The sequence below is a fragment of the Aedes albopictus genome, chromosome 2, assembly GCF_035046485.1.
Source record: "Aedes albopictus strain Foshan chromosome 2, AalbF5, whole genome shotgun sequence".
Classification (NCBI taxonomy): domain Eukaryota; kingdom Metazoa; phylum Arthropoda; class Insecta; order Diptera; family Culicidae; genus Aedes; species Aedes albopictus.
This window is the reverse complement of record NC_085137.1, coordinates 466,980,561-467,008,209: the sequence shown is the minus strand read 5'-3', so window position 1 is coordinate 467,008,209 and position 27,649 is coordinate 466,980,561. Positions and strand designations below refer to the sequence as shown.

The following is a 27,649-nucleotide window of genomic DNA, read 5'->3' as shown; positions in this document are numbered from 1 at the left end:
TCGGTTCAACGTGCTCACCCAGTTCAGCACAGTTTGTGAAAAATCTTAACGCCGAGCAGTAGGGTGCGGGCACCGGTTTTGGCCAGTCTAAGGGAAATAATTTTTATAAAAAAAACCAATAATCCAATGAAAACAACCAATGTGTCAAATGAAAGGTTTCGATCTATACTTTATTAGAAAAATACAGAAATCAAGCTAATACTTGATATTTGTATTAAAAGTGGCACTGGCCAAAATAGAAGTATTGCCGCAGTATTGGCCATATTCTCAGCTTTGGTTTCTATTTTGGCCAATCACGTGTATTTCTTATGGGAGTGGCCAAGGGAGTGGCCAAATTAGAAGCACCCTGGCCAAAATAGATATATGGGAGCTGATTTTTTTTAAGGAAAATTATTTTTTTCTTCCAGTTTTTAATAAAAATGTATGGTTTTAACAGCTGCAATCATATTTTTATATTAGAATCTACTAGTAAAAAATAAATTTATGCCGATTTAAATCGTTACAGGCTGAATACCGCACTATGGCCAAAACTCCGGGCTGGCCAAAACTGAAGCTTCTACCCTATTCGAAGCAGTACCCGAAAGCGGCCGCAGCGATAGTCAAGCGGCACTACGTCGACGATTATTACGGTAGCGTGGACAGTGAAGAAGCGATCCAGTGAGCTAGTGAAGTGAAATATGTTCACGCCCGTAGTGTCTTTCACATCAGGAACAGGGTTTCGAACTCGGACGCAGTCCTGGAGAAGCTTGGAGAGCGAGGTGGTGAGTCAGCGGTGCATTTCAACCTGGACAAGAGCACCGAGTACGAGCGTGTACTGGGAATCGTATATGGGACACAATACATGACATCTTCTGTTTTGCAAGTGCACCGAAGCCGGAATATTTGAAGGTCCTGCGAGGAGAAGATCGTCCGACGAAGCGAATCGTGCTAAGCATCGTGATGGTGCAGTTTGATCCGGTGGGTTTCCTAACACCAGTCACCATTTTGGAGAAAACGCTCATCCAAGACCTGTGGCGGACAGTGTGCCAATGGTATGATGTAGTGGACGAAACGTCCTTCGGCAAGTGGAAACGATGAACGAATATTCTAGCTGACGTTCAAGCCTTGAAGCTACCGCGGAGCTACTTCGGCAGTGCACGGTCGACAGAGGTCCAGGATGTGCATCTGCATATATTGTGGATTTAGCACCAAATTGGTGTCGGAAGTAACTTTATTGACTTCCGCTGCCTTTCCTATGCGTTAAACATAACGTCGGAAGTAGTGCGCTGTGTAGTAAATCTGATGCTCAATACAGCGCACTACTTCCGACGTTATGTTCAACGCATAGGAAAGGCAGCGGAAGTCAATGAAGTTACTTCCGACACCAATTTAGTGCTAAATCCACAATATTTGCAGACGCGAGTGAGACGGCATACGGATGCTTAGCATATTTCCGAGCCGTAGTACGAGGAGGGGTGATGTGCGCGCTAGTGACCAGTCGAACAAAGGTGGTGCCGTTGAAGCAGCTGTCGATTCCGCGATTGGAACTGGCAGCGGTGCTTGCTGCAGGATGTCGCAGACGGTGCGCGAAAACCACAACTTCGTCATCACCAAAGTGGTTTTCTGGGTGGATGCTGAGGTTGTACTTTCCTGGATTCGATCTGATCAGCGTGGGTATAAGCAGTTCGTCGGTTTCCGCATCGGAGAGATCCTGAGCCTGACGAGACGGACAGACTGGCGAAGGGTGCCCACGAAGCTGAACGTAGCTGATCAGCTGACAAAGTGGGGCAAGGATTCGGATATAAACCCAAGAAGCGCTTGGGTGAGAGGACAGCAATTTCTGTACGAGAGCGAGGAAGATTGGCCGAGGAAGATCAGGCCACCGGTGAACACAACGGAGGAGCTACGGGTGCACCTACTGCTGCACGATGTGAAAGTTCCAGCGGTTCTGGACTATTCTGGTGCGAAAAGTGGCCTGCGTGTATCGACTCGTGTTGAACTGCAGGCGAAGGAAGGAAAGTCTTCCGGCTGAAACGCTGCGTGCAACACGTGGCCAGCTGAAGGTGCGGATGGCATCCGCAGGAGCATCAGTTCGCATAGCATTGAAACAAGAGGAGTACGAGAAGGCGGAGCAGTGTCTTTTGAAAGTAGCGCAGTCGGAGAGCTTCATCGACGAGCTGAAAGTGCTGTGGAAGAACAAAGACCGATCGGTGGACCGATGGATGGCGATCGAGAGGTCCAGTCCGCTGTACAAGCTGATTCCGATGAGGATGGATTGATTCGGATCGAAGGCCGAACCGAGAGGGCGGAATTTCTGCCAATCGATCTGCGATTCCCGGTGATTCTACCGGATAACCATCGGATTACGCGGCTGATAGTTCAGCATTATCACGAGCGGTGTAGCCACGGATACCGCCAGGCGGTGAAGAACGAATTTCGACAGTTGTACCACATTCCGCACGTAGATGCAGTGGTCCGGAAGGTATCGGCTTCCTGTGTATGGTGCGAGGTACATCGATGTCGTCCGGACGGAAACACCAAGAATGGCAGCACTGCCAGTGCAGCGACTGACGCCGAATCTACGGCCGTTCAGCTACTTCGGAGTCGATTACCTGGGGCCGTTCGACGTGACCCTAGGACGCAGGACGGAGAAGAGGAAGATCGCGCTATTCACCTGCATGGTGAATACACGCGCGGTGCATTTGAAGGTGGCGCATGGACTGATGACACAGTCGTGTTTGATGGCGATTCACCGTTTCATCGGCCGCCGTGGCTGGCCGGTCGAGTTCTTCTCGGACAACGGGACGAATCTCCGAGGAGCCAGCAAGGAAGTAGTGGAGTCTGTGCAGGGCATCAGCGATGACTGTGCAGAGCAACTGACGAACACGAGGACGAAATCGACGTTCAACCCCCCGGCCGCACCGCACATGGGTGGCGTTTGGGAGCGATTGGTACGATTGGTTCGGCGAAGGAAGCGCTCACCTCGCTCGATGACGGAGGCGATTGACGGCAAATAGCAAATTTGATATGCTATTAGAGCGAAAGTAACGAAGTGAAATTATCCGTAGTATTTTCCGAGCCGCAGATGTTGAATAGGTTGGAGTGGTTGGACAGGACAATGGGGCACGTTCGGTGTAGTACTAGATTTGTAGTAATGAGCTGAATTTTTGTATGGTGAGAAGGTCAATAGGACGCAATCAGTGAAGTACTAGATTGAAAGTAGTTGTAATGTGACAAGAAATGTCTAGTATTGTTTTAACGTGTACGCTTTGCAATACCTTTGTAACATATCCTTGAATAAAGTCAACTGATCAGTCTCAACACACACTTACATGGTGTCAGAAACGTTTTTTCCCAGCGGCTGCGCCGACAATCGTAGAAATTTGATCGGAAAGTGTAAAAAAGTTTCGAAATCATTACCGGAGTCTCGACCGGAGTGTGCTAGAAGCAATTGCAGTGAGCCGCGTGTGTCCTGCATGAAAAAATGAAGTGAAAAGAAACTCAAATTTAGCCCAGAAAGAAACACGCGAAAAGTGTATTGGAGCCATTCGCAAGATGGCGGATAATAGTGCTGCTACGGCAGGTTTGAAGCCGCCGAAACCATTAGTGCTTGAGGATAACATGGCGGATCAGTAGCGGAGCTGGCACAGGCAGTTCAAATGGTTTTCGATTGCAACACAACTAGATACGAAACCAAGTGCAGTGCAAGCAGCAACGCTGCTAAGTGCTATCGGTGCTGATTGTATCAGAATTTTCGATACGTTTGAATTGCGCCCAGACCAGGAAGATGACATAGACGTGATAGTGCAAAAGTTTAGTGAATACTTCACACCAAAGTCATGTATCACGTATGAACGATATCACTTCAATAAAATAGTGCAAAAAGAAGAAGAGGCATTCGATGTGTTCGTTACTCGCGTCCGGGAACAGGCAAAACAATGCGCTTTTAGCGTGTTGCACGATTCGCTTGTGAAAGATAAGTTGATCATCGGAACGCGGTTCACAAAACTCGTGCTACTCAACGACGACCTTACTTTACAAAAAACCATTGAACTTTGTCGCAATTTCGAATTAACAACAATGCAAACCAGGGAGCTGAACAAAGAAGAAAAAGTGGAAGTGGTTAAGGCAATGCATCGCCAGGAAAATCAAAAGCAGTGGAACGGAGAAGCGTACGACTGTAACCGGTGCGGGCAGAAGCATAAGAGAGGGGTTTGCCCGGCGTTTGACAAAGTGTGTATCTCGTGTGGTTCGAAAGGACATTTCGCGATTAAGGTTGAAGAATTTGTCATTGATATAACCGTCATCATTGAAAATGGAAAAGCAGTTTTCTCGTTAAAAACTAAAATTTTCGCAGTGAAAATGTATTCACTGTGTTGCGGGGGCAGAATACAGTACAGTGAATACATTTTTATTGCGAAAATTTCAGTCTTGAACGAGAAAACTGCTTTTGCATTTTCAATGATGGCAATTATATCAATGACGAATTCTTCAACCTTAAGTGCAAAACGAAGTGCAACCGATAACGTCACTGGTGCATTGACGTCATAGAATGCTAGGATAGGTGGAGATATGTATCATCATACTTTTAATTCGTTCGAATGCTTCGTCTTGTTCTACATCCCACACCCAAGCAGCGTCCTTGGCTAAGAGCTTTCTGAGCGGAGCTGTAATGTCTGATAAATTTTTAACAAACTTACCAAAGTATGTTATCATACCGAGCGCCCTCTGGAGCTGTTGCTTATTAGCAGGAACTTGCAGGTTTCGTATTGCTTCCAGCTTTCCGTCATCCGCTTGTAATCCGTTGGCTGATATTACGTGACCCAGAAATTTGGCCGAAGGTTGGTCGAATACACACTTGTCCCGATTTAGTTTCAACCCGGCCTGACTGATCTTGCTGATTACAATATCGGTGATTACTTGGAGTTCGGCGGAATTCCTAGCGTGAATCAACTCATCGTCCATAGAGCATTCGACACCATCGATATTTCCCACGAGCTCTTGCATAACGTTTTGAAAAACTTCTGGAGCTGACGCTAGTCCGAATGGCAAACGTTTACAGCAATACCGCCCCCATGGTGTGCCGAAGGTGAGGAATTTCGATGTGCGGTCAGAAACCTTTATCTGCCAAAATCCCCTTTTGCAATCCAAGATCGTGAATGTCTTAGAATCTTTCAGGCGCGTGGTTATTTCCTCGACAGTCGTGAGTGGATGGTGTCTTCTCAGCAGATTTTGGTTAACCTGCGATGGGTCAATGCATATTCTCAATTTCCCTTTCTTTCGAACTAGCACCATTGCGTTTACAACCGGGGGTGGCTCGTGTATCTTCTCTATCACTCCTAACTTTTCCATAACGGCCAACTCCTTTTTAACGTCTTCTCTCATGCTATGCGGAATGTTCCTCGAAGGACGAATTTCCCAGGATGGATTTTCGACTAGGTCGATATCATAAACATAGTTTTGCAAACACCCAAGGCCGTCAAAAATATCGCTATCTTTAAGGTTGATCGTGTGTATTCTGGCAATCAAATTCAGGGCAAGGCAGGTTTTACGACCCATCACGGGTGTGACGTTTTCCTTCACGATTTTAAAGGTAATTGGTCTGGACCTACCTTTGATGATGCAGGTCGTGGAAACCTCACCGACTACTGGGATTGGCTGGCCGTTGTACGTTACCAAGTTCCTTGTTCTCGATGGCTCAATGTTAACCGGAATGTCGTGAAGAATCCTGACAGGTAACACGTTGCACTGAGCACCGGAGAGTTCTGGTGCTTCCGAGACGAACTTGTTGTATATGAAGGAATCATTTTCAAGGCTCATCAAGTTTGGATCCCGAAGACATTGCGTAAGAAAATGCTTGCCGAAATCCACAGTGGTCATCCCGGTCTTCACAGTAGCGTCAAGAGAGCGAAGCAAACTCTGTTTTGGATTAACATGACTTCAAACATCCAGGAAATGGTCGACGGGTGCCTTAGCTGTCAGAAACATCAACGCGACAATATCAAGCAAACCATTATATCAAAGGAGATTCCAACTCTTCCATTCGAACGAGTCGCAACGGATTTATTCCATTTCAAAGGAAGGGAATATATTCTGCTGGTGGACAGTTACTCTAGTTTCTTCGATTTCAAGCAACTCTTAAACACGTCATCTCGTAGCGTAATTATGGCATTGAAGGAATGGTTCGCGGTTCATGGGGTACCAAGAGTGTTGGAATCTGATAATGGGCCGCAGCACTCTTCAGAAGAATTCAAGGCGTTTGCAGCAAAGTGGAGTTTCGATCATGAAACATCTAGCCCACATTTCCCTCGGGCTAACGGATTAGCGGAGAGATACGTTCAAACAGCTAAATTGATTCTCAAAAAATGTGCAGAGGACGAATGCGATGTACAACTGGCATTGTTGCACGCTCGAAACACTCCTAGATCAACAGGATTGCCAGCTCCAAGCAAAAGATTGATGGGACGGCTGATACGTTCAAATTTGCCAGTGTCCGATGCAAAGCTGCAACCGAGACTCGTAACAGGGGTTACGCAAATGCTTACAGAAGAACGAAGCCAGCAGAAACGCTATGCCGACCGAGGAGCTGTGGAAGGCACGGTGTTCAACCCAGGGGATGCTGTACTGCTACAGAGTTCTACTTCGAAAACATGGAAACCGGCAACAGTGCTAAATAGTGTCGACGGGAGAAGATCGTATACCGTGACAGACGGCGAAAGTGTGCTGCGTAGAAACTCATTTCATTTGCGACCAACGAAAGTGGACAACGAAACCAACCTTCGCGGAGACCAACAAGTGCCAAAGGAGCCTCAGGGACCATTATCGGAAGAACATCCAAGGAGTGACTCTTATGTAGAAGAACACACTGACGAGGGTGGACGCACAGTTCAACCTTCGGAGGAGCCAGGAGCATTAATCAGTAATCGGCAGCAGACAACTCGTAGCGGTCGTCTTGTGAAACAGTTTAAACTTAATGATTTTGAATACTATTAACATTCTTAAAACGGGAGATGTAATGTGACAAGAAATGTCTAGTATTGTTTTAACGTGTACGCTTCCCAAGTAACAAAATTAATTTTATAATGCTTTTGAAGTATTCTTCAACACCTGTTCTTTAAAACCATGCATAAACCAAATTGCTCTGCAAAACGACATCAACTCAACCATAAACCCGCCATAAGACCAAAGAGGCCCATCCTAAGATGCACTTGGAGAGTTGTTTTTAAATTTATCTTAAAACTTGTTGTACTTCCCAAGTTGTCCTCAAGGCGAATTGCTCTCTCCTTGTAGAATTCTTCAAATGCACGATAAAACGATAATAAATTTGTCAGTGTTGTTGCTGATGCAGCTTTTATGTCGACAGAAAAGTTTGATGATAAATAAATAGAAATTAAAAACACAATGAAAATGGCACATTATTGTAATCGGGATTAATTTATTACACAAATTGGAAATATTTCCGTGGTGTAACAAGGATGCCAAATGCCAAGAAAAATTCATCGTATATATGTGCAAGATACTTCCAAAAATTGCAACGCGCTTCCATTATAACGCACTAATAAAATATTTATAAATATTATTCCTGGTCATGCGTACATTGCTCATGAGTTTTCTCAACATGGCTTCCATTAAAATCTAGGCCGGTGGTCGGTCCATCATCGATGGTTTTAATCAACATCACCATAAGATCGTCTTAAATTTCTTTCAACTCGTGCCAGAGCTAAAAGCATAACTCAAGAATACTAGGATTTATAACGTTCTCCATCAAGAACGTCTTAAATTTATTTCATCTTATCCAAGGGTAAGAAGTTTTACTCAAGAGTACTCAGGTTTATAACGTTCTTGATGTAGGTTTATGCTAACTTCGCCGAGAACGTCATAAATCATGTACGCCAAATTGTAAACAAACAATGAATTATCGCACCGCGGTGGACTTTGTGAATCTCGTCCGATGAATTTAAGTATCAGCCCGGTACCATTGCCAACCAGGCAGACCTTTTTCGATAACCGGCCTTGATGCGGTGCAGTGCATCATTCCTCCGGTCAGCACTTCCAACAGGTAAGTAGTTGTTGATTTTGAAGATCGATGATTGGAACCCCGATTGCACGGGAATCGACGTCCTGTATGACTATACGCACCTCATTTCGGATGCTGCAACCGGAGGAACTTGGCACCGCGTCGCGGTTGGGCTTCCGGGTAGGTGTTCTTGATTGGCAGCAATAATGGAACGATGAGAATCAAAATCTGATGCTTGAGTTTTTTCTTGTATTTTTCATGTACCAAACTGTTCTTATGCGAGAACAGTTGCTCTTGATCAAGAACGGATGATTGAAGATAACTACAAGAACCTTATAAAACTGAAAATAAGTTCAACAGTTCTTGTTGTGTTTATGGTTTTATGAACTGAACCTCAAGTATTCTTGGAGGTGTTTTTAAAACCACATATTGACTAAGAATAATTGTGCTCAGCTGAAACTCCGATAAGATCAACTAGAATATGCAATGTTCCGATAAAACTATCATAAAAACAAATAAAACCAAATAGAATTGAGATTGTTACTTGGGTTTGCAATACCTTTGTAACATATCCTTGAATAAAGTCAACTGATCAGTCTCAACACACGCTTACAGTAGTGAGCTGGATTTTTGTATAGTGAGATGATCAATTCTTCATTTCTGCAATGAAATGGTGCAAACAGCGTGGGTTATATGATTCCTTGACTAATTCGATGCTGTTTGAACAAAAGTTTGGGTAACTGTGTTGTTGTATTATTTATTTCTTGCAACTTCAACAACACAGTTATCCAAACTTTTGCTCAAACAGCATCAAATTAGTCAAGAAATCATATAATCCACGCTGTTTCCACCATTTTATTGTAGAAATGGAAAATTTATCATCTCACCATAAAAAAAATCCAGCTCACTACTTTCAATCTAGTACTTCACTGATTGCCTCCTATTCTCCGTTTCTGCAATGAAACGGTGCAAAAAGCTTGAGTATTATGATTCCTTGCCTAAGGCTGTGACCATAGTGGGTAAGGTGAGATGCGATCGGATGCGATAAGTTATGAGATGAGAAGAGGGATGTTTGATAGGCCATAGTGCATGAGGTTTTCAATGAGGGTGCGCATGTTGTTTTCACATCCTTTTTCGCCTATTTCGTGCGCATCAACGACTCGCGTGATTTGAGCGATGAAGTCGCTTGTATGTTGAAGCGCTTCTTTGGATGTGGGTAGTGAAATGATCGTTTCATCTAGAGGAGCGGAAAGATAAAATGCACCCGTTTTTTGTTTTGCGCGGGTCGTTTTTTTTTTTTTTGCTATAACTTAGTAAGTTTTGATCCTGTTGCAATAGCAAAACCCGACCAGTTTAAAAAAAAATCTGGTGTAACTGTACAAGATTGAGATTATTGAATTAATTATTTGAGAAAAGAATGTATAACATGTAATTATATCCGCGTGAGCGGTGTCTCTATGTATACATATATTTTTACTTTCCGAACTGGGCTATCTGAGTGTTGATTTCAATTTAAATCAATATGAGACTGTTATACTGATTTTCGGCATTAAAACATTACTTGATTGTGCTGACCTCGGCAAAAAAAAACAAAAATTCGGCAAGTATGCATTATTAAGAGTATAGGTTTTTTTTTATTACAAAATTTTCGGCGATATCTACGAGAAAAGATGTCTCTAATAGGTACACAATATTCATCATAAGGACTGTATCGTTAATTATGAGTACACCTTTGAGGCCCTGTATTAAAAATACTAAGTCTTATTTTGACAACTGATGTGTGTTTACGTGTTGCTAGCGTTGTAAACAAAAGATAACCTTCATTAAAAGTTAAAGTTTTTCCTCCAGTGCAGCAACGCGAGTGTTTACGGATGAGAAGCGAAAATCGAATGTGACCAGGTACTGCTATAAAAAATGATTATCGCTAAGAAAATTAGCAAAAGTTGGAGGTGTTAGCGTTTTTTCTGTCCAAAATGCTGTCAAACGATTCGGTATGCATAACACACTGATAGACTCACCTGAACGCGACAGAAAACCAGGTGCGTCCAAATCAAATTTGGACAGCAAAATTTGCAAAATCTTCAAAAGAAAAAAGGAGGTATTCATCATAGATTGCACAAAAAAGTGTGGAACGACTAAGTATTGGTATGGTTCAGCACACCGCGCCAAGGAGCGTAATTCCCTGAAGACTTACCCAAAACAGAAATGTCCAAAAACAGTCAAATTCTGTCGGATTATGTGAAAACTCGGGCTCGGAAACTGTACGACGATGTTTTGAGCAAAAATTACATGTGCATAATCATGGATGATGAAACGTATGCCATATTGGACAACAAGGCACTTCCAGGGGCACAGTTTTTCCCTGTGAAGCGTGGCACTGATGTTCCGAATTCGGAGAAATCGATTTTTTGCAAAAAAGTTGGGAAAATGTATTAGTTTGGCATATATGATAAGCAATTTGCCAAAGTGGTATGAAATCGTCACCTTTCTTCACCGCCCAAGTATGAACGTCGAAATATACCGGAAGGAATGCCTTCAGAAACCAATTCTGCCACTCATCTGAAAGCACAAAGGTCCTACATTATTTTGATCGGATTTGGCATCCTGTCACTATGCGCGTGACACCTTCGACTGGTATGAAGAAAACAATGTCCGATTTGTGGCAAAGGCAATGAACTCTTCAAATTGCCCGGAATTTAGGCACATTAAGAAGTATTTGGCTTTGATGAAAGGGAAACTACGGCAAAAGGATAGAGGAGCAGAGGACGTCATCAAATTCAAGAAAAACTGGGCCAACCCAAGCAAAATCATCGACGGAACGGTTGTCCAAAACCTTATGAAGAACACCAAGAAGAAGGTGCGAGAGCTGGCAAGATTCACGAAAAATTAAATATAAAATGATACCATGGGCTTTTCTGATGGCCAATAAACAATGTAATTGAATTTATTTAACAAAACAAATAAAACATTTTCAGATATAGCAATTTTCTGGTGTACTCATAATTAACGATACAGTCCTTATATTAGGTAAAAGAGTATCAATCGAAATTGATGTCACACTCTTTTCGTTAAGGGATCTAGTTTTGCCTGACAAAGAAAAAAAAAGAACTTTGCAACCTGCTAAAAGAATCCTTTTAGCAATTAAGTTGAATACCATAAAATCTTAAACTTTCTAACTTGCACATGAATAACATGCACTGAACAAACGAACATATCAAACATTGATCACTTGATTCAAATCCCGAACAGAGAAAATAAAAGGTTTTCTTATACACATATAATAATAAAATTATGCTGTAAAAAAACTTAAACGATTTGATGGAATACTATTTTATATACAACTAGCTGTCCCGGCAAACTTTGTCTTGCCGTCTTGTGGTGGTTTGACAACTGTTGAGCTCAAAATAGCACCGCACTCTAGATTGGTTTAATTTCGATCGTGTTGATTTTCTTCCCAGCTCATAAAAATCAGTACTTTATTATTTTCCAACTTTTTGAGTTGATTTTCGTAACTTTTTATACATATAAACACAGCCAGCATGAATACGAAACGAAACGTGCAAGGGTCATGCTGATCGGTTCGGCCGTTCGTGAGTTTTGTTGCCTCAAAGAAGCTACAAACTCATTTTTATATATATAGATATATAGATGAAATATGTTATTTTAGGGCCGATTCAAATATGACGTCCATAATTTTTCGGGAATTTTAGACCCCCCCTCCCCCCTCTGTCACGCTATTTTGTATACCTTATACATGGAGTGTCACACTTTCTCCGACCCCCCCCCCTAAACGATGGACGTCATATTTGAATGACCCCTTACATGGTGATCGATAGACAGTATGATATCTTTTTATTACGTCTGGTCCATCAAAATGCATGTCATGTGAAAAAGCATTGAGATATGTTTAAAAACAACAACATATTAACGCATTTTATATTACCTACTAGCATTCCCAACACATTAAATCCGCATTGCTTTACATACACAACGAACGCAATCATAAAATCCATACCCGACAAGCATTCTCTTGCATTCTCTTGCGATCACATGCGTCAAAGCAGCTTCATCGCATCTGCGCACTCATCGCAACTCATCTACTATGTACGGTTCATGCGTTCTGCATATAGTTTCCACAGAGTGTGCTTCGACGCTTATCCGATCTCTTATCTCTTTGCATCGCACCTCAGCCACTATGTGCTCAACGTAATTTGATGCTGTTTGAGCAAAACTTTGGATAACTATGTTGTTTATGTTATACCGGGTTCCAGCAAGATTGATAATACTACATTGAACGTGCCCCATTGAGACCCGACGAGACAATAATTCTGGACAGCAGACTGAGAAAACAGGTAAATTACTTATAAGAGATAAATGAAGTAAAAGTAAACATAAGATTGATAACAGATATCGGATACGCACGACGAGGACGAAACCGTCTACACAGTGGTCCAAACTGAATTTATTGAGGACAAAATTTGTAAGATTAATTTTCGTATATTTGATATTGATATGGACAAAAACATAAATGTAACATTTCAATAGGTGATTTCGTCGCCTAAAAAGGAAGGTAGAAGGGAAGCCGTTAGAGGAAGAAAGACAAACTAAAATTGTTAGTGTATTTATGCGAGTAAGAAATGCTAAATTGTAAGATTTTTGACGAAACATTAAATTTTATTGCTTACAGTTTGATCTGTCATAACGTAAAACGGCTTATTTTCAAAAACGGTTTGTTGATCCGAAATTCCGATCCGAACATCAACTATGCCAAATTTGAACCAATTGACAAAATTTTTGGAACGCGGTAAGATACATACATATAGTATCTAGCCGTTTACAAAATTTCAAGTCATTTTTTTTTGGAATTCACTGAGTTATAGCGAAAAGTGCCCAAAATACCGGCCACTGCCCAAGAGGCTCGCTACCCTAGGTGTTAATACTAAATTCGAACTTGTACTTCTCTCAATTATTCTCATGTACACGTGATTTTGCCAAAAAAGAAAGTAACAAAAAGAATGAAAACAATTGGTGTCTAAATCATCTATTTTTGAAATAGGATAGACATAGGGACATAGCATTAAGAAGGATACACATATCAGGCCAAACATGTCTAAATGTCCTATCTGCAGAAGAGAGTCTCTCTTTGGTTTCCCGCTCTTTCGTTAATATCTCAGCTGTTTATTTGTATTATGATTGCCTCCATGCTTTGAACGATGGCAAAACAATCGTCTTTTGATTTGTACTGCAAAAATAGTTGAAAAGTGTATCATTACATTGCAATAATTGAAAGAGAAAGTGAACAAAGAGAGCCTCTCAAATGCAGATAGGACCTATTGAAATGTTTGGCCTGATATGTACCCTATCACAGAATGAGCTTTTAATGTTTTTAAAGAAAAAAAAACCAAGCGCCTCCATGGCGGTATCAGCATCCCGATGGAGCCACACGATATATCACGATACCAATGTAATGAATAAAGCTTAATGAAACGCAATTTTGCGTTTCAATGCGCAAAGCTTCTGCTGTCACGATGTTTGCATACCTTTCAGGCGTTATTTTGTTGAAATATTTCTCCAAAAGCTCATTCACTCACACCGAAAAATATTTCTACTCAGTCCGATGCGAACATGTATTGATGTTGGGGATCATAGAGCTGTGGTTGTATCTGATGGGGCCGATGGGAGACTTTTGTATTCGACGGTCTCGGTAATACATTCGCAAGTTTATTTACAATCGCGACAGTATCATTCCAAAGTTCATATCAAACGATAACAGAAAATCGCACTGTAATACCTGCCACAGTACCTGTAATCGGCGAATCTCGGCGTTCACAACTACCTCAAAAAGGCAATTAAATCCAAGAAATTTGCATCAAACGTTGGAGAATGTTCCTTCGTGCAGTAGTTCGTCAGTCAAACATGTTGGGTCAGAGAAATTTGTGCAGCCAGATTAGCTCCCCTCGATTAAAGGGGAAAGTTGCAGTTGTCACAGCATCCACCGATGGGTAAGTTGCGATGAATCGGTTTATTTATAGACACTGTTATCTGTCGTCTTATCACCTTCCATTCAGCATTGGTTATGCCATCGCAGAACGATTAGGCCAGGAAGGAGCAAAAGTGGTCGTCAGCAGCCGAAAGGAGCAAAATGTGGTCAAAGCGGTGGATCAACTGACCAAGAGCGGACTGGATGTTGTTGGGGTCAAGTGTCACGTTGCCAATGCAAGCGATCGAAAGGCCCTGTTCGAGAAAGCCGTCGAGAAGTTCGGTGGAATCGATATTCTGGTGTCGAACGCTGCCGTGAACCCAGAAGTGGGGGCTGTTCTGGATGCTAGTGAAGCGGCGTGGGATAAGATTTTCGAAGTCAACGTAAAATGTTCGTTCCTGCTGGCCAAGGAAGCTCTGCCTTATCTACGCCAGAGGAAAAATGGAAGCATTGTGTTCGTGTCTTCGATCGCCGGCTTCCAACCTTTCTCTCTGCTTGGAGCATATTCTGTAAGCAAGACGGCACTGTTCGGGCTGACCAAGGCAGCCAGCCAGGATTTGGCGCCGGAAGGCATCCGGGTTAATTGCATCGCACCGGGTATTGTGCGAACCAAGTTTGCTGCTGCTGTAAGTATTCAGTTGCTTTCTAGTTCTAATATACCTAAAAGTAAATTTTTACTCTTTTATAGCTCCATGAGTCGGAATCGGCTCGGGACACCGCTCTGGAAAAGATCCCAATGGGTCGATTTGCTCAGCCACCGGAAATTGCAGGTGTTTGTGCCTTCTTGGTGTCTGACGATGCCAGTTACATTACGGGAGAAACGATTGTGGCGTCTGGTGGAATGCCTTCGCGACTTTAATATGTGAGCGATTCCAAGCAACAGCATCAAAATTAAGGAAAATTTTTAATTCATGATTTTCTATTGAACTGAAACTTTGCACAGTTTTTCAGTTCCATCTAAATCGCCATTTTTCGATATCAAATTTTTATTTAGAGCCACGACTAACTTTTCAAAAGGGTGTATGTGAAAATGGTTCAAAAATATTCAAAAATATGCACAGCCAAAACGGATTGTTCGATTGTTATGAATTTTTCAGCAAAGTTAGATAGCTAAATGGTGATTTCTAAGAAAATATACACTGTGAAAAAAAATCTATTTTATCATTGAAAAACATCATTTTTGTCACAAAAACTCAAATATCTCAAAACCCTATCTTTTTACCAACTTGAATTTTTTAGGGAAAACGGTCCATTGTATTAGCAATCTACCATAAAAATTTGGTGATGGTAAACTAATAAACAAAAAAGTTATAACATTTCAAAAATTTCACAATTTTTACATTTAGTAAAAAAAATTTTTCTGTGTGAATTATTTCGGCCGGGAATCGCGATTTGATGCTGATTTTATTGTTCAGCAAAGTTAGATAACTAAATGGCGATTCCTAAGAAAATATACACTGTGAAAAAAATCTTTTTTAACATTAAAAAATATCATTTTTGTCACAAAAACTCAAATATCTCAAAACCCTATCTTTTTATCAACGTAATTTTTTAGAGAAAACGGTCCATTGTATTAGCAATCTACCATGAAAATAAACAAAAAAATTATGACAATTCAAACATTTCACAATTTTCACATTTAGTAATAATTTTTTTTAGTGTAAATTATTTCGGCCGGAAATTGAAGTTTGATGCTGATTTTATTGTTAATGGCCTTGCGTGAGTAAAACAAGTTGTTTTTATTATATATTATATATACATATAATATACTATGTACCGAAATGTTCCGATTTTATCACGCCCTCCGCGCATTAGTCGTTTATTCATTAATTTGCTGTTACATTTGAGGACAAGTGTTTTCCCTCTTCTTCAAGATGAATGTTGAAAGCGTGTTTTGCAACGTTAAAAATATTGAAATGGGTGTTCGCAACGGTGCAAGACCCCTCGTTATCGGTTACCATTACCGATTCAACCGATCCAGAAATCGCCTGACATTCTCGGCGAGAAATGTCATGAACGATGATGAGGGAAAGTTGACACCGAACGTTCGATACGGGTTAAAAAGAAAGACGAACTCTTTGAGACAATTAAATATTCTAAATTTGTTATTCTAGAATTATTTATTCTAAAAGTTGTAAATCTAGTATTTGTTCCTAAAATTATACGTAAGTATTTATGAATTATTGTAAAAATGAATTCGGCCCTAATTGTAAACTTAATTTAAAGGGACATAAACACAACTACACTTTGTTACGAGTAGACGGACAAATTAACGAAAAAGACAACAAATGTAAGTAACATTAAACTACGACATGCAACGTGAAACTTAATAAACTATTCTTGTAGCTTAAAGCCTACTCAAGCAAAAATACGAGTTTGCTATTAAGAGTCCGAATCGTGACCGTCTTCGTAACAAACTTTAAGATTTGTTCTACTGTTTCGGTGAGGAAAACATAACCATGTCCAACGGTGAAGCAGCTGCCGACTCACGTGAGATGCGTTATGCAACACAACACCAATGCATTCTATGCAATCAACCGAACCACGCCGATCGTAAAATGGTCCAGTGTGATGTATGCGATCGCTGGTACCATTTCAGATGCGTTGGAGTGAACGATAGCATCGAAGACCCGGAACGTAGTTTCCGATGTACGTCATGCGCTGTTCCCGATCCTCCGGGCTCGACAGTATCGACGTCTGCTAGCATTCGTGAAGCACGAATCCAGCTCGAAGTGCAGCGTTTAGCGGAGGAGAAGAGGCTGCGGGAGAAGGTACAAGCGGAAAGGGAGAAACAGGAGCGAGATCTGCAAGAGATGACCTTGCGACTTGAACGAGAGCGGATGGACAAGGCAGTGAGGGAAAAGTTTGCCTTGGAGAAGGAATACCTACAAAAGAAATACGACCTTCTACACATACAACTGGATGACGATGACGCAGGCAGTGTTCGGAGCCGTTACAATCGTGGAGCGGAAGATGTTGTGGATTGGATATCTCATAATCCGGCTGAGACCATGAGTGCCAACCCTGGGAATAGTCCCACTGGACTCACATCACAACTGGAACCAATCCCAAATTTCGTTCAACAGACAGCGGCGAATACTGAAGCGAACTTATCTCATCCAAATCCTCAATTCACATCCAATGCTCAACCGATTTCGTCAAGTTTTGCTGCTGGGGCTCTGAATCCCTTATCTTGCGCTTCGATCGCACCGATCTCGCCGACCACGCATCCTCTATTGCCAATTAACAGTTTCGTCAGTCATGGTAGCTACGGTAGAGCAATAGCTACCCCGGCGAACAATGTGCAACGATGTGTACCATCTGTGATGATAGATATGAACAATATGTTTGTGATTTCACCAACAACTACGACAACGGCGGTATCATTTGCCTTGCCGGCACTCACGACGCAGCAGATGATATGTATGCCGTCGACTCTACCACAGTCGTTATCATCCGTCCAACTATCACAACCGCAAGCAGCGCCATTATTAGTTCCACCATCATCACTGTACCGATCAGCACACACTACCGTAGCGTCGTGTTTACCATCAAGAGGGATTCCATCAGTGTGGCAACAATCATCAGTCGTTAGTATGCCACCACCAACTCACCATTCTACACCAGCAAGCTTGCCTTGGGAGCGCCGTCAGGCAGGAGAGTTTTACGCACACCAACAACCTGTTCGTTCTCAGGAAATCCAGCAAAACTCTGCATCGATTTCGGTTAGCCGAGCCAGTCTGCATCAAACTGTGGGTGATAATGCTCGCTCTGTGGGTCAGTATGTACAACCTGCGGAGGTGGTAAGTAGCAGCTACGCGATGCATGACACTCGAAATTCGTACCAAAATGGTACTACAAATTACTGGCTAAGAGGGTCCAATCATATTCCGTTGCAAACAGTACCACAGCCAGGTAATATATCTGGTTATAACCAAGGATCACATACCTGTGTGAATACAGGTCACATAGGGTATCAGGGCATGCAAATCAATCAAACTTCTGGTCGTCCTTCCCAATATGTTCCGCGGGGTTCCCAATTGACTTCAGTTCACGATGGGGGTTCAAATATGACTTCGTTACCAGTATCGACAGTTCCAGTGTGTTTACCAGCTTCACTAGATCATGGACCTAATGCACAGCAAATCGCCGCTCGACAGGTAGTACCAAGAGAGCTCCCAACATTTGATGGAAATCCGGCAGAGTGGCCACTGTTTTGGAGTAGCTACAACACTTCAACACAGATGTGTGGCTATACGGGAGCTGAAAATTTACTGCGATTGCAGCGCTGTTTGAAGGGTGAGGCAAAAGCAGCAGTAAGCAGTTTTCTGCTTCATCCATCGAATGTGGATGATATTTTATCCACCTTATGTACACTGTTTGGTCGACCAGATGCCATCATCAACACTTTGCTTAATGATGTCAGAAGTACTCCAACTCCAAAACCAGAAAAACTGGAAACTCTTGTGAGCTTCGGATTGGTGGTGCGCAACCTTTGTGCCCATTTAGTCTCAGCAGGGCAAGAAATGCACCTGGCTAACCCGATTTTGCTGCAGGAACTTGTTGAGAAGTTGCCGGCCAACGTTAAACTTGGTTGGGCAATGCACAAGCAAACGGTAGCAGTTGCAGATCTTCGTACGTTTGCCGAGTACATGAACGTGATAATTAATGCAGCGAGCAGTGTAACTAGCTGTCACTCGGAAGGCACAAAAACCGAGCGGCAAAAAGGAAAAGCGTTTGTGAATTCAGTTCGTTCGGACAACATTGAGAGTGATCAGCATGAGTACCAAAACAGCGATTGCTGTAGAAAATCGTGCGGAGAGTCGACGATGTCAGCAGCTTCGGAAGTGCGTCCATGTGCGGTTTGTCAGGTACATGGCCATAAACCGAGGGATTGTCATGCCTTCAAGGACAAAAGTCTCATTGAACGGTGGAAAGTCGTGCAGGAGGCGCATCTATGTAAGCGCTGCTTGTATCCACATGGGAAGTGGCCTTGTAAGGCACCGGCTTGTGGGACAGATGGTTGTAAGGATAACCACCACAAGTTCCTCCATCCAGGTAACCCGAGTAACGATGAGAGAAACTCCGAAAGCTCAGTGCTAGCTTCGACTTCTGGAGTGGTCACGGTTCATCAACGTCAACAACAAAAAATTTTGTTCCGTGTCATACCGGTCAGCCTACACGCCAACGGGAAATCAGTAAACACGTTTGCCTTTTTGGACAGCGGCTCGGATTCTACTTTGTTGGAGAGCTCTATTGCCAAGAAGCTTGGAGTAACTGGTGCAGACTTTCCTCTCTGTATGCAATGGACCAATGGTATAAGGCGAACAGAAGAGAACTCAAAACGTGTACAATTGGAGATTTCCGGTAGTAGCGGTAAACGTTTCTGGATGTGTGGAGTGCATACTGTTTCCAGCCTGGATTTACCGAATCAAACCATTAATCACGACGAGTTGCAAGAGAAATTCCCATACTTGAAGGGACTTCCCATTGCAAGCTATGTTGATGCTATTCCCGGAATATTGATAGGTTTGGACAATGGCATGTTGAGTTCAACTTTAAAGCTCCGCGAGGGCAGCGCAGAGCAACCAATTGCGGCCAAGACGCGTCTGGGATGGACGCTGTATGGAAGATCTGGAGATGTGGATTCTACATTGCTGCGACGAGTTTCTCACCAGCGCCGCAGCTCAACGAATGAAGTTCCTCAAGATTTGGGGAAATCAGTTTCTATCGTCGAGAGATTTGGTGTAGGGTCGAATAAGGTTGTTGCCATAAGCGAAGAGGATTCAAAAGTATCTACAGAAGCGATGAACGTTGACGAGGGTAATGAGCACAATAGCAGCGACGAAGCTTGTGGAGCAGAAAGGTCAGTCGAAGAAATAATTGACAAAATTGAGCTACTTCACCATGACGAGATGGTCAACATGAGGGAAGCTCAACATCGAGAGTACGATAAGGGCGGTTCGGAACTAACGGACGCAACGGACAAATATCGATTCCTGATAGGGAGTGGTGTGTATTCGGGTATGGATGGCCGTATCTGGAGCGCGGACGTTAAAATAGGAGCCAGTAAATATGATCAGCCGTTAACTGAGAAGGTGGCCTTGGACGTGCTGGAGATGTCTAGTATGGCTGAAGGCACAACTTCAAGCAATACGGGGCGGAGTATGTTCGCAACGGTGCAAGACCCCTCGTTATCGGTTACCATTACCGATTCAACCGATCCAGAAATCGCCTGACATTCTCGGCGAGAAATGTCATGAACGATGATGAGGGAAAGTTGACACCGAACGTTCGATACGGGTTAAAAAGAAAGACGAACTCTTTGAGACAATTAAATATTCTAAATTTGTTATTCTAGAATTATTTATTCTAAAAGTTGTAAATCTAGTATTTGTTCCTAAAATTATACGTAAGTATTTATGAATTATTGTAAAAATGAATTCGGCCCTAATTGTAAACTTAATTTAAAGGGACATAAACACAACTACACTTTGTTACGAGTAGACGGACAAATTAACGAAAAAGACAACAAATGTAAGTAACATTAAACTACGACATGCAACGTGAAACTTAATAAACTATTCTTGTAGCTTAAAGCCTACTCAAGCAAAAATACGAGTTTGCTATTAAGAGTCCGAATCGTGACCGTCTTCGTAACAATGGGTATAGATGTTGAAGAATATTACAGGGCATTTTTGAAAAGGGGCGTAATTAAATTGTTTAAACAGATGTCGCTGATGGCAATTTCTCAGTTGTTGTCGTTTTCGAACTTCCTGCGCCCTGCTTTACCGATGATATACAGATGGCTCGTTTGTCAAATTTTAGACGGCAGGACGTGCAAATGCGTAATTTTGTACACAATGTGGACATTTGGGCATAACCAGTCTCTTTCAGTTTATCTATGGTGCTTTCGGTGAGATTTCGTAACTCTTTTGAACATTTTTTTTCATCAAACGGTCTACAAGAGAGCGTTGAGTTGAAGACCTTTGAGAAAGCGACTGTTCATCTTGTTCGTTAGATTATAATAAACAAAATCACTTATTAATTTTAACTTACTTGTTTGGTGTTGGTGGCTGAAGAAAAAAAATACTATACAATTTTTAATATTCATAGCGGTAGTATTTTTTTGTTTTTTTCGTGAGCATTGTCAGGTATGTATACAGACAAACAAACGTAACACTGGCGAAATTTTCATTGACCACGCCTTCAACGATCATTTTGAATCTTGGTTGTGGCTTTCATAACAAGAAGAGCGCCCATCGTTTTTCTTTGCGTTTGACGTTTCACACTAGCGCCTTCTGATGACGATATATCACAACGCAGTGTTTCGTGAAACATTTCCACCAGGTGGTGATAGTGTGAACTGGGCGATGAATTTTCACTAAAATTGTTCTAGGCGTTTCGTCTGTTTGTCTGTGGTATGTACCTCTTATGCATTTGTTGTTGTTGAAGTTACTCGCATTCTTCCGATCATAAAGTCTGTTCTCTAAGAGGGATTTTTTTTGCGGATAAACTAGACGTATACGCGTATAAAAAAACTTTTATTATACAGCTTTTGTCTTAAAAATAAATTCAATTCCATTTTTCTTATAATCAACAGCTTTTCAACACTATCAAGGTATTTTTTCACCAGTCACGTACAATAAAAAGTATGACAATCTCAATATTTTTGATCACAAAACTGGATCGCATCTAAGTTTCAAATAGATACTATAGTAATTACGAATAATCAAACTAAAGTATCATGAAAACAACTTGTTTAATTCAGGCGGTAGCCTTTACAATAAAATCAGCATCAAAATATAATTCTCGAAATAATTTACACAGAAAAAAAATTTTTTTTGTTACTGAATGTAAAAATTGTGAAATGTTTGAAATGTCATAACTTTTTTGTTTATCAGTTTACCATCACCAAAATTTTATGGTAGATAGCTGATATAATGGGCCATTTCCCCTAAAAAATTGAAGTTGGTAAAAAGATAGGGTTTTGAGATATTTGAGTTTTTGTGACAAATATCATATTTTTTCAAAGTAGAAAAAAGAAATTTTTTACAGTGTATATTTTCTAAGGAATCATCATTTAGTTATCTAACTTTGCTGAAAAATTTATAACAATCGAACAATCCGTTTTTGCTGTACAGCTTTTAGAATATTTTAGAACTATTTTCGCATACACCATTTTGAAAAGTTAGTCGTGAGTGAATATGAAGGTTTAATATCAAAAAATGGCGATTTATATGAAATTGAAAAACTGTGCAAAGTTTCAGATATTTTTGAAATGGTCGCTCAGGATCGACTGACATGACTCCGTGGAATTCCTCATGTATCTATAATATTGGTTCATGGTTGTTGAAATAAACTGTTTTGGTTTTCTTTAACTTATTGTGTCAGTTGATAAGCGAGGACATTTGGATTAAAAGCTTTCGATCTTGCCCTTCATTATGGAAGCTTTTGAAGAAACTTGCCAACAGTGGTTTGAAAAACTCACAAGGGGAAGTTTGGTCTGGCCAAGCTGGAGCTGACTTTTGGATGCCTAATTATTAGCAAGGACATTCGGATGAAAATATTCCGGTCTAACAAACGAAGATGAATTCAACGTTAGATATTTCGTGATCAATTTGACTTAGAATTAAAATAACATTTCTTCACCTTACCCAATCATGGTTCTCTTTCGTCCGCGCGCTCGAACCTCCTCATACTTGGCAATGGTTTCCGGTACCTTGAACTTGCTATGCTCCTTGTAGCTCTCCAGTACCCAACTGAAGAATTCCGGCACCTCACTGTGGGCACTCAGCAGCGCCCGCTCTAGCACGTACAAATCGACTCCCATGTCCTCCACGTTCAACGAGTGATAAGACAAGCCGAAGTCAATCATTACCAGCCTGTAGGGCAGAGCCGAACCTTCTTTCACTTCCGGGTCCAGCAGCATGTTGGAGGTAGTTAAATCACCGTGGATGATATTATGACCATGTAGCAGTCCCACTGCTCGTCCCATTTCCTTCGCCAGCTGCTCAATCTTCGTATTATCTCCCTCAAGGACAGCCTCGTCCACCAGCTGCTTCGCGGTCTTCGCCTTTTCCAGATATTCCATGTAAATCTTCCTCCCCGTCAAATCAACCCCCATCAGCTTGGGGGTGTCCACTCCCGCAGCCTTGCATCGTTCGAAGGCTTTCTGTTCGGCTTTGATGCGCTGGCGGGTCAGCTGCACGTCCAAATCCGGATGGCGGTACTTTTTGGAGAACCGTTCCTTAACCAGGCAGCGAGCGCCGTTGTACTTACCGATGTACAGCTTGCCTTCGGCGCCTTGCTTCAGCAGTGTCCCGGGGGTGACGGAGTCGCTGTCTGTATTGTCGTCTGCAGCCATTTCCGGTGAAGGCTAGGTCCAATTCTTTCCTTGATCTGAGCAAAAGTTGTAATAACTAATAGGCTACCGTTAAGAAATAAATTACAATTACAATTACAATATCAGAAGTTTTCACGGCTTGCCGGATTGGGGAAACCGGAGGAACAGGATGCAGAACCAAACCGCGGACGATAACAAACACAAACCAGAATCTGACAGAAGAAAAGAAAACAGTACACTGTTCACATCTCTTCCAAACTACACGGAAAAGTTTAAATGCTTCGGCCCAAAAAACAACTTGACAAACAGTTCAAACATTATGTAAGCTGTTTATAATATTGTTAACGTTTGAGTTAATGTTACCCTATAATTTAACAATATTGATTTCGACCAGCGAAAATATATAGAACTAATTTTCAACCATCTCTCGAACTGTTGATGTCTATTAAATTGTACACTTATAATTTCCAATGGTTCATTCCAAGATAGCTTGCAACGGAAAACATTAAATCAGTAACAAATTTTGAAAACGACGTATAATCAATGGTGTAGCATTGATTATACGTCGTTTTCAAAATTTGTTACTGAAATAATGGTCACCGAACAATCACACAATCTGTTACCGTGTGACATATAGTTCAAAGACAATTATGTATGGTCCATACCGAAAGCAAACCAATGATGATGCCACGCACACATTTGAGAAGATTATTGTTCTGCATTAAATGGACTGTTTCTGTTATGCCTGGTTTACATTGTTCAACTGAAACGATCATTTCACTTGCTAACTTCTCAAAAATGTTCAATCCAATGGAATGATGTGTTTAGACTGAGCAAATGACTTGAGTGTTCACTTGAATGCTCTTGAATGCATCTCAGTTGAAGCAAGTGTTTACATTGTTCAACTCGTGCGGAGCGTAAGCAAACTGAATTGAATTCAGCTCACATGAATCGCGGGTTTAGACGGGGCAAGTGAGACGATTTCGTTCGACTTGCATGAAAAAGTTCAACATGTTCAACTTTCGTTCAAGTCAAGTCAGTTGCTCAAGTGAGATGAATGGTGGTGTTTACACGTTCAATTCGCATTCAAGTGGGCATTTTCCATTGACTTGAATCAAGTCACTTGCACTGTCTAAACCAGGCATTACTGTTAAAAACGTTTTGTGTGCGTGTTATCAAGTTTTGCCTAGCTCCGGTTGATTTGGATAACCTAGCGACCAATGTTTACTTTCATGCGTGACAAAAAAGGAAACTTTAACTGTTCTAGTGGCAAATAAATATTCAAAATCTAAGGTGGTAAGTAGTACAATTATTTATTACCGATATTCAGCAACAAATTATTGATTTTATTTATAGAAAAACAACGTTCACGGACGACTTTGCCATACCGCCTGGGACCTGCACACGCTCCCGAAACCCCCATCGAACGGCTCCAATCGTTCCGGAAGCCGATAATCCATCCCTTCTGGTCCTCTACGGAAGGTCTACGCAGATTACGGAGTCGAGCCGTACGTGAAAAGTAACCCGATTACTTCAAAAACGGAAAAAATATTCTCCGTCCGATGAGTATCCGCCTTCGGATCCACCCCACTGAAGAAAAGTTTTCCGCAAGCATCAATGCCGGTTGGTGCTCTAGTAACATACCGTGTCACCATATTTGCGCAAATGACCAGTATAATTCGTGAGGCACAATGAGCAGCTGCAACGAGAGCTGCAAGGCCCGGCGTTCAACATCAATTAGGTAGGATTCCCGGAGACTCCGGCACAACCAGAAAGTTCAGTGTTACGCGTTTTCGGATGTATTTTATGTTCATAGCCTAAGTAATCAATAAAACAAGGTGCACTATTTAAAATTTGTAGCAAATTATTTTGAGTGTTTCCGAATTGGGTACTTTATTTTTCTCTTTAGGTTCGAATGCAAAAGAACAGTATAGAATAGTGTTCATAGCCATATAAGCACAATATGGTTTACAGTTATTCTACTATGGAGAACTATAATTCACCTGTTATACATACATTATTTGTTTTTCTTCCGAATTTATGGTTAAACTGTTCTCTAACCATTTTCTATGCAGTGAATTGTCTGAAAAGCTGGATAATATATTGTACGCCCGATTGTTTAATTTATTCTGTAAATGAGTTACCGAGCTCAGCTAATATTGTCACGCTTATCTTTTATTAAAGTCCTGCGGCGGTCGACGCTCGCAAGGCATACCGCCGCACTTGCCGCCGCATGACAGTCGCAAGGCAAAACAAAAGAAAAAGTGTTCCCGCCAAAAACAAAAGCACGTGGATTTCGCGAAGTGACAGATGTTTTTGAATGTACCGTCTACCCCCGTTGGTTTGACCGCATCTAATCTGAACACTTTTTAGTTTGACCCCCGCTGGTCTGCACATCGTTCAAACTAAAAATGGAACAAACGTCATTCTTGTCTTGGAACGGGGTGAAACGGAACGCAAAATCAAAACAAAACAGCAAACAGAGTTACCATCATTGTGTTTTTCGATGCCAACAGCGTTACCAGAACTTCAAATTAAAAAATGAACCCCGGTGGTTTGCATGAGGGGTCGTTCAAACCAACGGGGGTAGACGGTATTTGTGACGAACGGCAAGAGTGGCTCAGTGGAATAAGTGTTCTTGCTGTCAAACCCCATAATATATTATATTATAATGGAATTATATACTTTTAAATCTGGTGACGCTGTTATGATTAGTGACTGTCGCGCTAATATCAGAAGCCAGAGGCAGATAATCGCCATACATATTCTGATTTTTCTTGAGAGGCATTTGTCGCGCTACACCATTGATTATACGTCGTTTTCAAAATTTGTTACTGATATAATGGAATTATATACTTTTAAATCTGGTGACGCTGTTATGATTAGTGACTGTCGCGCTAATATCAGAAGCCAGAGGCAGATAATCGCAATATTCTGATTTTTCTTGAGAGGCATTTGTCGCGCTTATCTTTTATTAGAGTCCTGCGGCGGTCGTACGCTCGCAAAACATACCGCCGCATGACAGTCGCAAGGCAAAACAAAAGAAAAAGTGTTCCCGCCAAAAACAAAAGCACGTGGATTTCGCGAAGTGACAGATGTTTTTGAATGTATTTGTGACGAACGGCAAGAGTGGCTCAGTGGAATAAGTGTTCTTGCTGTCAAACCCCATATAATGGAATTATATACTTTTAAATCTGGTGACGCTGTTATGATTAGTGACTGTCGCGCTAATATCAGAAGCCAGTGGCAGATAATCGCCATATTCTGATTTTTCTTGAGAGGCATTTGTTGTAGGTATGAAACGCAAGCACAACCGCTATGAAATAAATAAGCGAGTAATGAAACAGAAAAATCGTCCATTCATAAATTACAGCTTAAGAAAATCTTAAGTGTTTTTGCCTCTCCAGAAATTTTGGCAAATCACTCCAGAATGTTTTTTAGAATTGCTCAAGTGATTGCTAAAGGACTTTCTCCAGAGATTTCTTAGGGAATGGACCACTAAAATGGCCGCTATTAAATGAACAGATAGCGCCACCGTAGCCTTGTGTGTTTGACGTAACTCGACTGCTGTACACTGTGTCCATATACCGTGGCGCTTTTGTTTTGATGCGGTGAGTAGCGAAAAAGTCGGCTTCAATGATCCATTACTTCGGAGAATCCTACACTGAAATAATTCTAAGAGCCTATTTTATCAGACACTGCACATACATTGTACCCCTAGTCTGACACGTTCACTTCAAATGAATCATTATACGTATCATATCATAAACAATTCCGATTGGAAAGCCTTCTAATAAAACTCAATGACACTTGCGCATATCAGAGTTATATGCACATAACACGATCGATACATTAGCTGTGCATATAACTTTGGCCGGGTGGAAAAACAACATTGGCAGATAAAGTGGAATACGTTTTGCAGTGAGCTTCGTGGTCGCGCGGCTAGCGGCGTCGGTCATTTGGCCGTTGTGAGTTCGATTCCCGTTCCAGCCTGAGGAAACTTTTTTTCAAAATGTGAAGGATATTATTGGAGTTGCATATACATCGACGCACAAAATGCAAGACATATAACAATATGATGGCGATCTGAGAGTCATACCACATGCGTCGCATATAACTCTCACTTTCCATTTTCAACCTAAGATTAGATTCATATGATATTCCAATAGTGCAATAATATAGGACTGACATATAATTGTGTGGGCCCATATAGCCGAGGCGGTAAACGCACGGGTATTCAGCATGACCATGCTGAGGGTGACGGGTTCGATTCCCGGTCGGTCCAGGATCTTTTCGTAAAGGAAATTTCCTTGACTTCCTTGGGCAT

At 41.7% G+C, this 27,649-nt stretch overlaps 3 protein-coding genes across 7 annotated transcripts; 2 read left to right on the top strand and 1 right to left on the bottom strand.

Annotated features, from left to right (window-relative positions):
* Positions 1–5,913: 5,913 nt before the first annotated feature.
* LOC134286940 (uncharacterized protein K02A2.6-like) lies at positions 5,914–6,972 on the top strand. The gene has a single exon (XM_062848648.1). The coding sequence runs from the start codon at positions 5,914–5,916 to the stop codon at positions 6,970–6,972; it is 1,059 nt and encodes a 352-aa protein (XP_062704632.1).
* A 6,741-nt stretch (positions 6,973–13,713) lies between these two features.
* On the top strand, positions 13,714–22,412 carry LOC109418125 (dehydrogenase/reductase SDR family member 4). The gene is made up of 4 exons (XM_062854006.1): positions 13,714–13,998; positions 14,065–14,602; positions 14,665–14,840; positions 22,305–22,412. The coding sequence occupies exons 1-3, from the start codon at positions 13,880–13,882 to the stop codon at positions 14,833–14,835; spliced, it is 828 nt and encodes a 275-aa protein (XP_062709990.1). The 5' UTR covers positions 13,714–13,879; the 3' UTR covers positions 14,836–14,840; positions 22,305–22,412.
* A 154-nt stretch (positions 22,413–22,566) lies between these two features.
* On the bottom strand, positions 22,567–23,561 carry LOC109418127 (EKC/KEOPS complex subunit bud32). Of its 5 annotated transcripts, none has more exons than XM_062854007.1 (2): positions 23,441–23,561; positions 22,567–23,378 (listed from the first exon to the last, which is right to left on the bottom strand). In XM_062854007.1, the coding sequence occupies exon 2, from the start codon at positions 23,341–23,343 to the stop codon at positions 22,630–22,632; it is 714 nt and encodes a 237-aa protein (XP_062709991.1). In that variant the 5' UTR covers positions 23,344–23,378; positions 23,441–23,561; the 3' UTR covers positions 22,567–22,629. The 5 variants fall into 5 exon arrangements, with proteins under 5 accessions (XP_062709991.1, XP_029726772.2, XP_062709992.1 ...); XM_029870912.2 differs by having other exon boundaries at positions 23,435–23,532; XM_062854008.1 differs by having other exon boundaries at positions 22,567–23,372; positions 23,429–23,501.
* Positions 23,562–27,649: the final 4,088 nt, after the last annotated feature.

Coding starts and splice junctions, on each gene's coding strand:
- LOC134286940 (XM_062848648.1), top strand. CDS start 5,914: ATGACTTCAAACATCCAGGAAATGGTCGACGGGTGCCTTAGCTGTCAG.
- LOC109418125 (XM_062854006.1), top strand. CDS start 13,880: ATGTTCCTTCGTGCAGTAGTTCGTCAGTCAAACATGTTGGGTCAGAGA. Junction 13,999..14,064: donor GTCACAGCATCCACCGATGG/GTAAGTTGCGAT, acceptor CCTTCCATTCAG/CATTGGTTATGCCATCGCAG. Junction 14,603..14,664: donor GAACCAAGTTTGCTGCTGCT/GTAAGTATTCAG, acceptor ACTCTTTTATAG/CTCCATGAGTCGGAATCGGC.
- LOC109418127 (XM_062854007.1), bottom strand. CDS start 23,343: ATGGCTGCAGACGACAATACAGACAGCGACTCCGTCACCCCCGGGACA.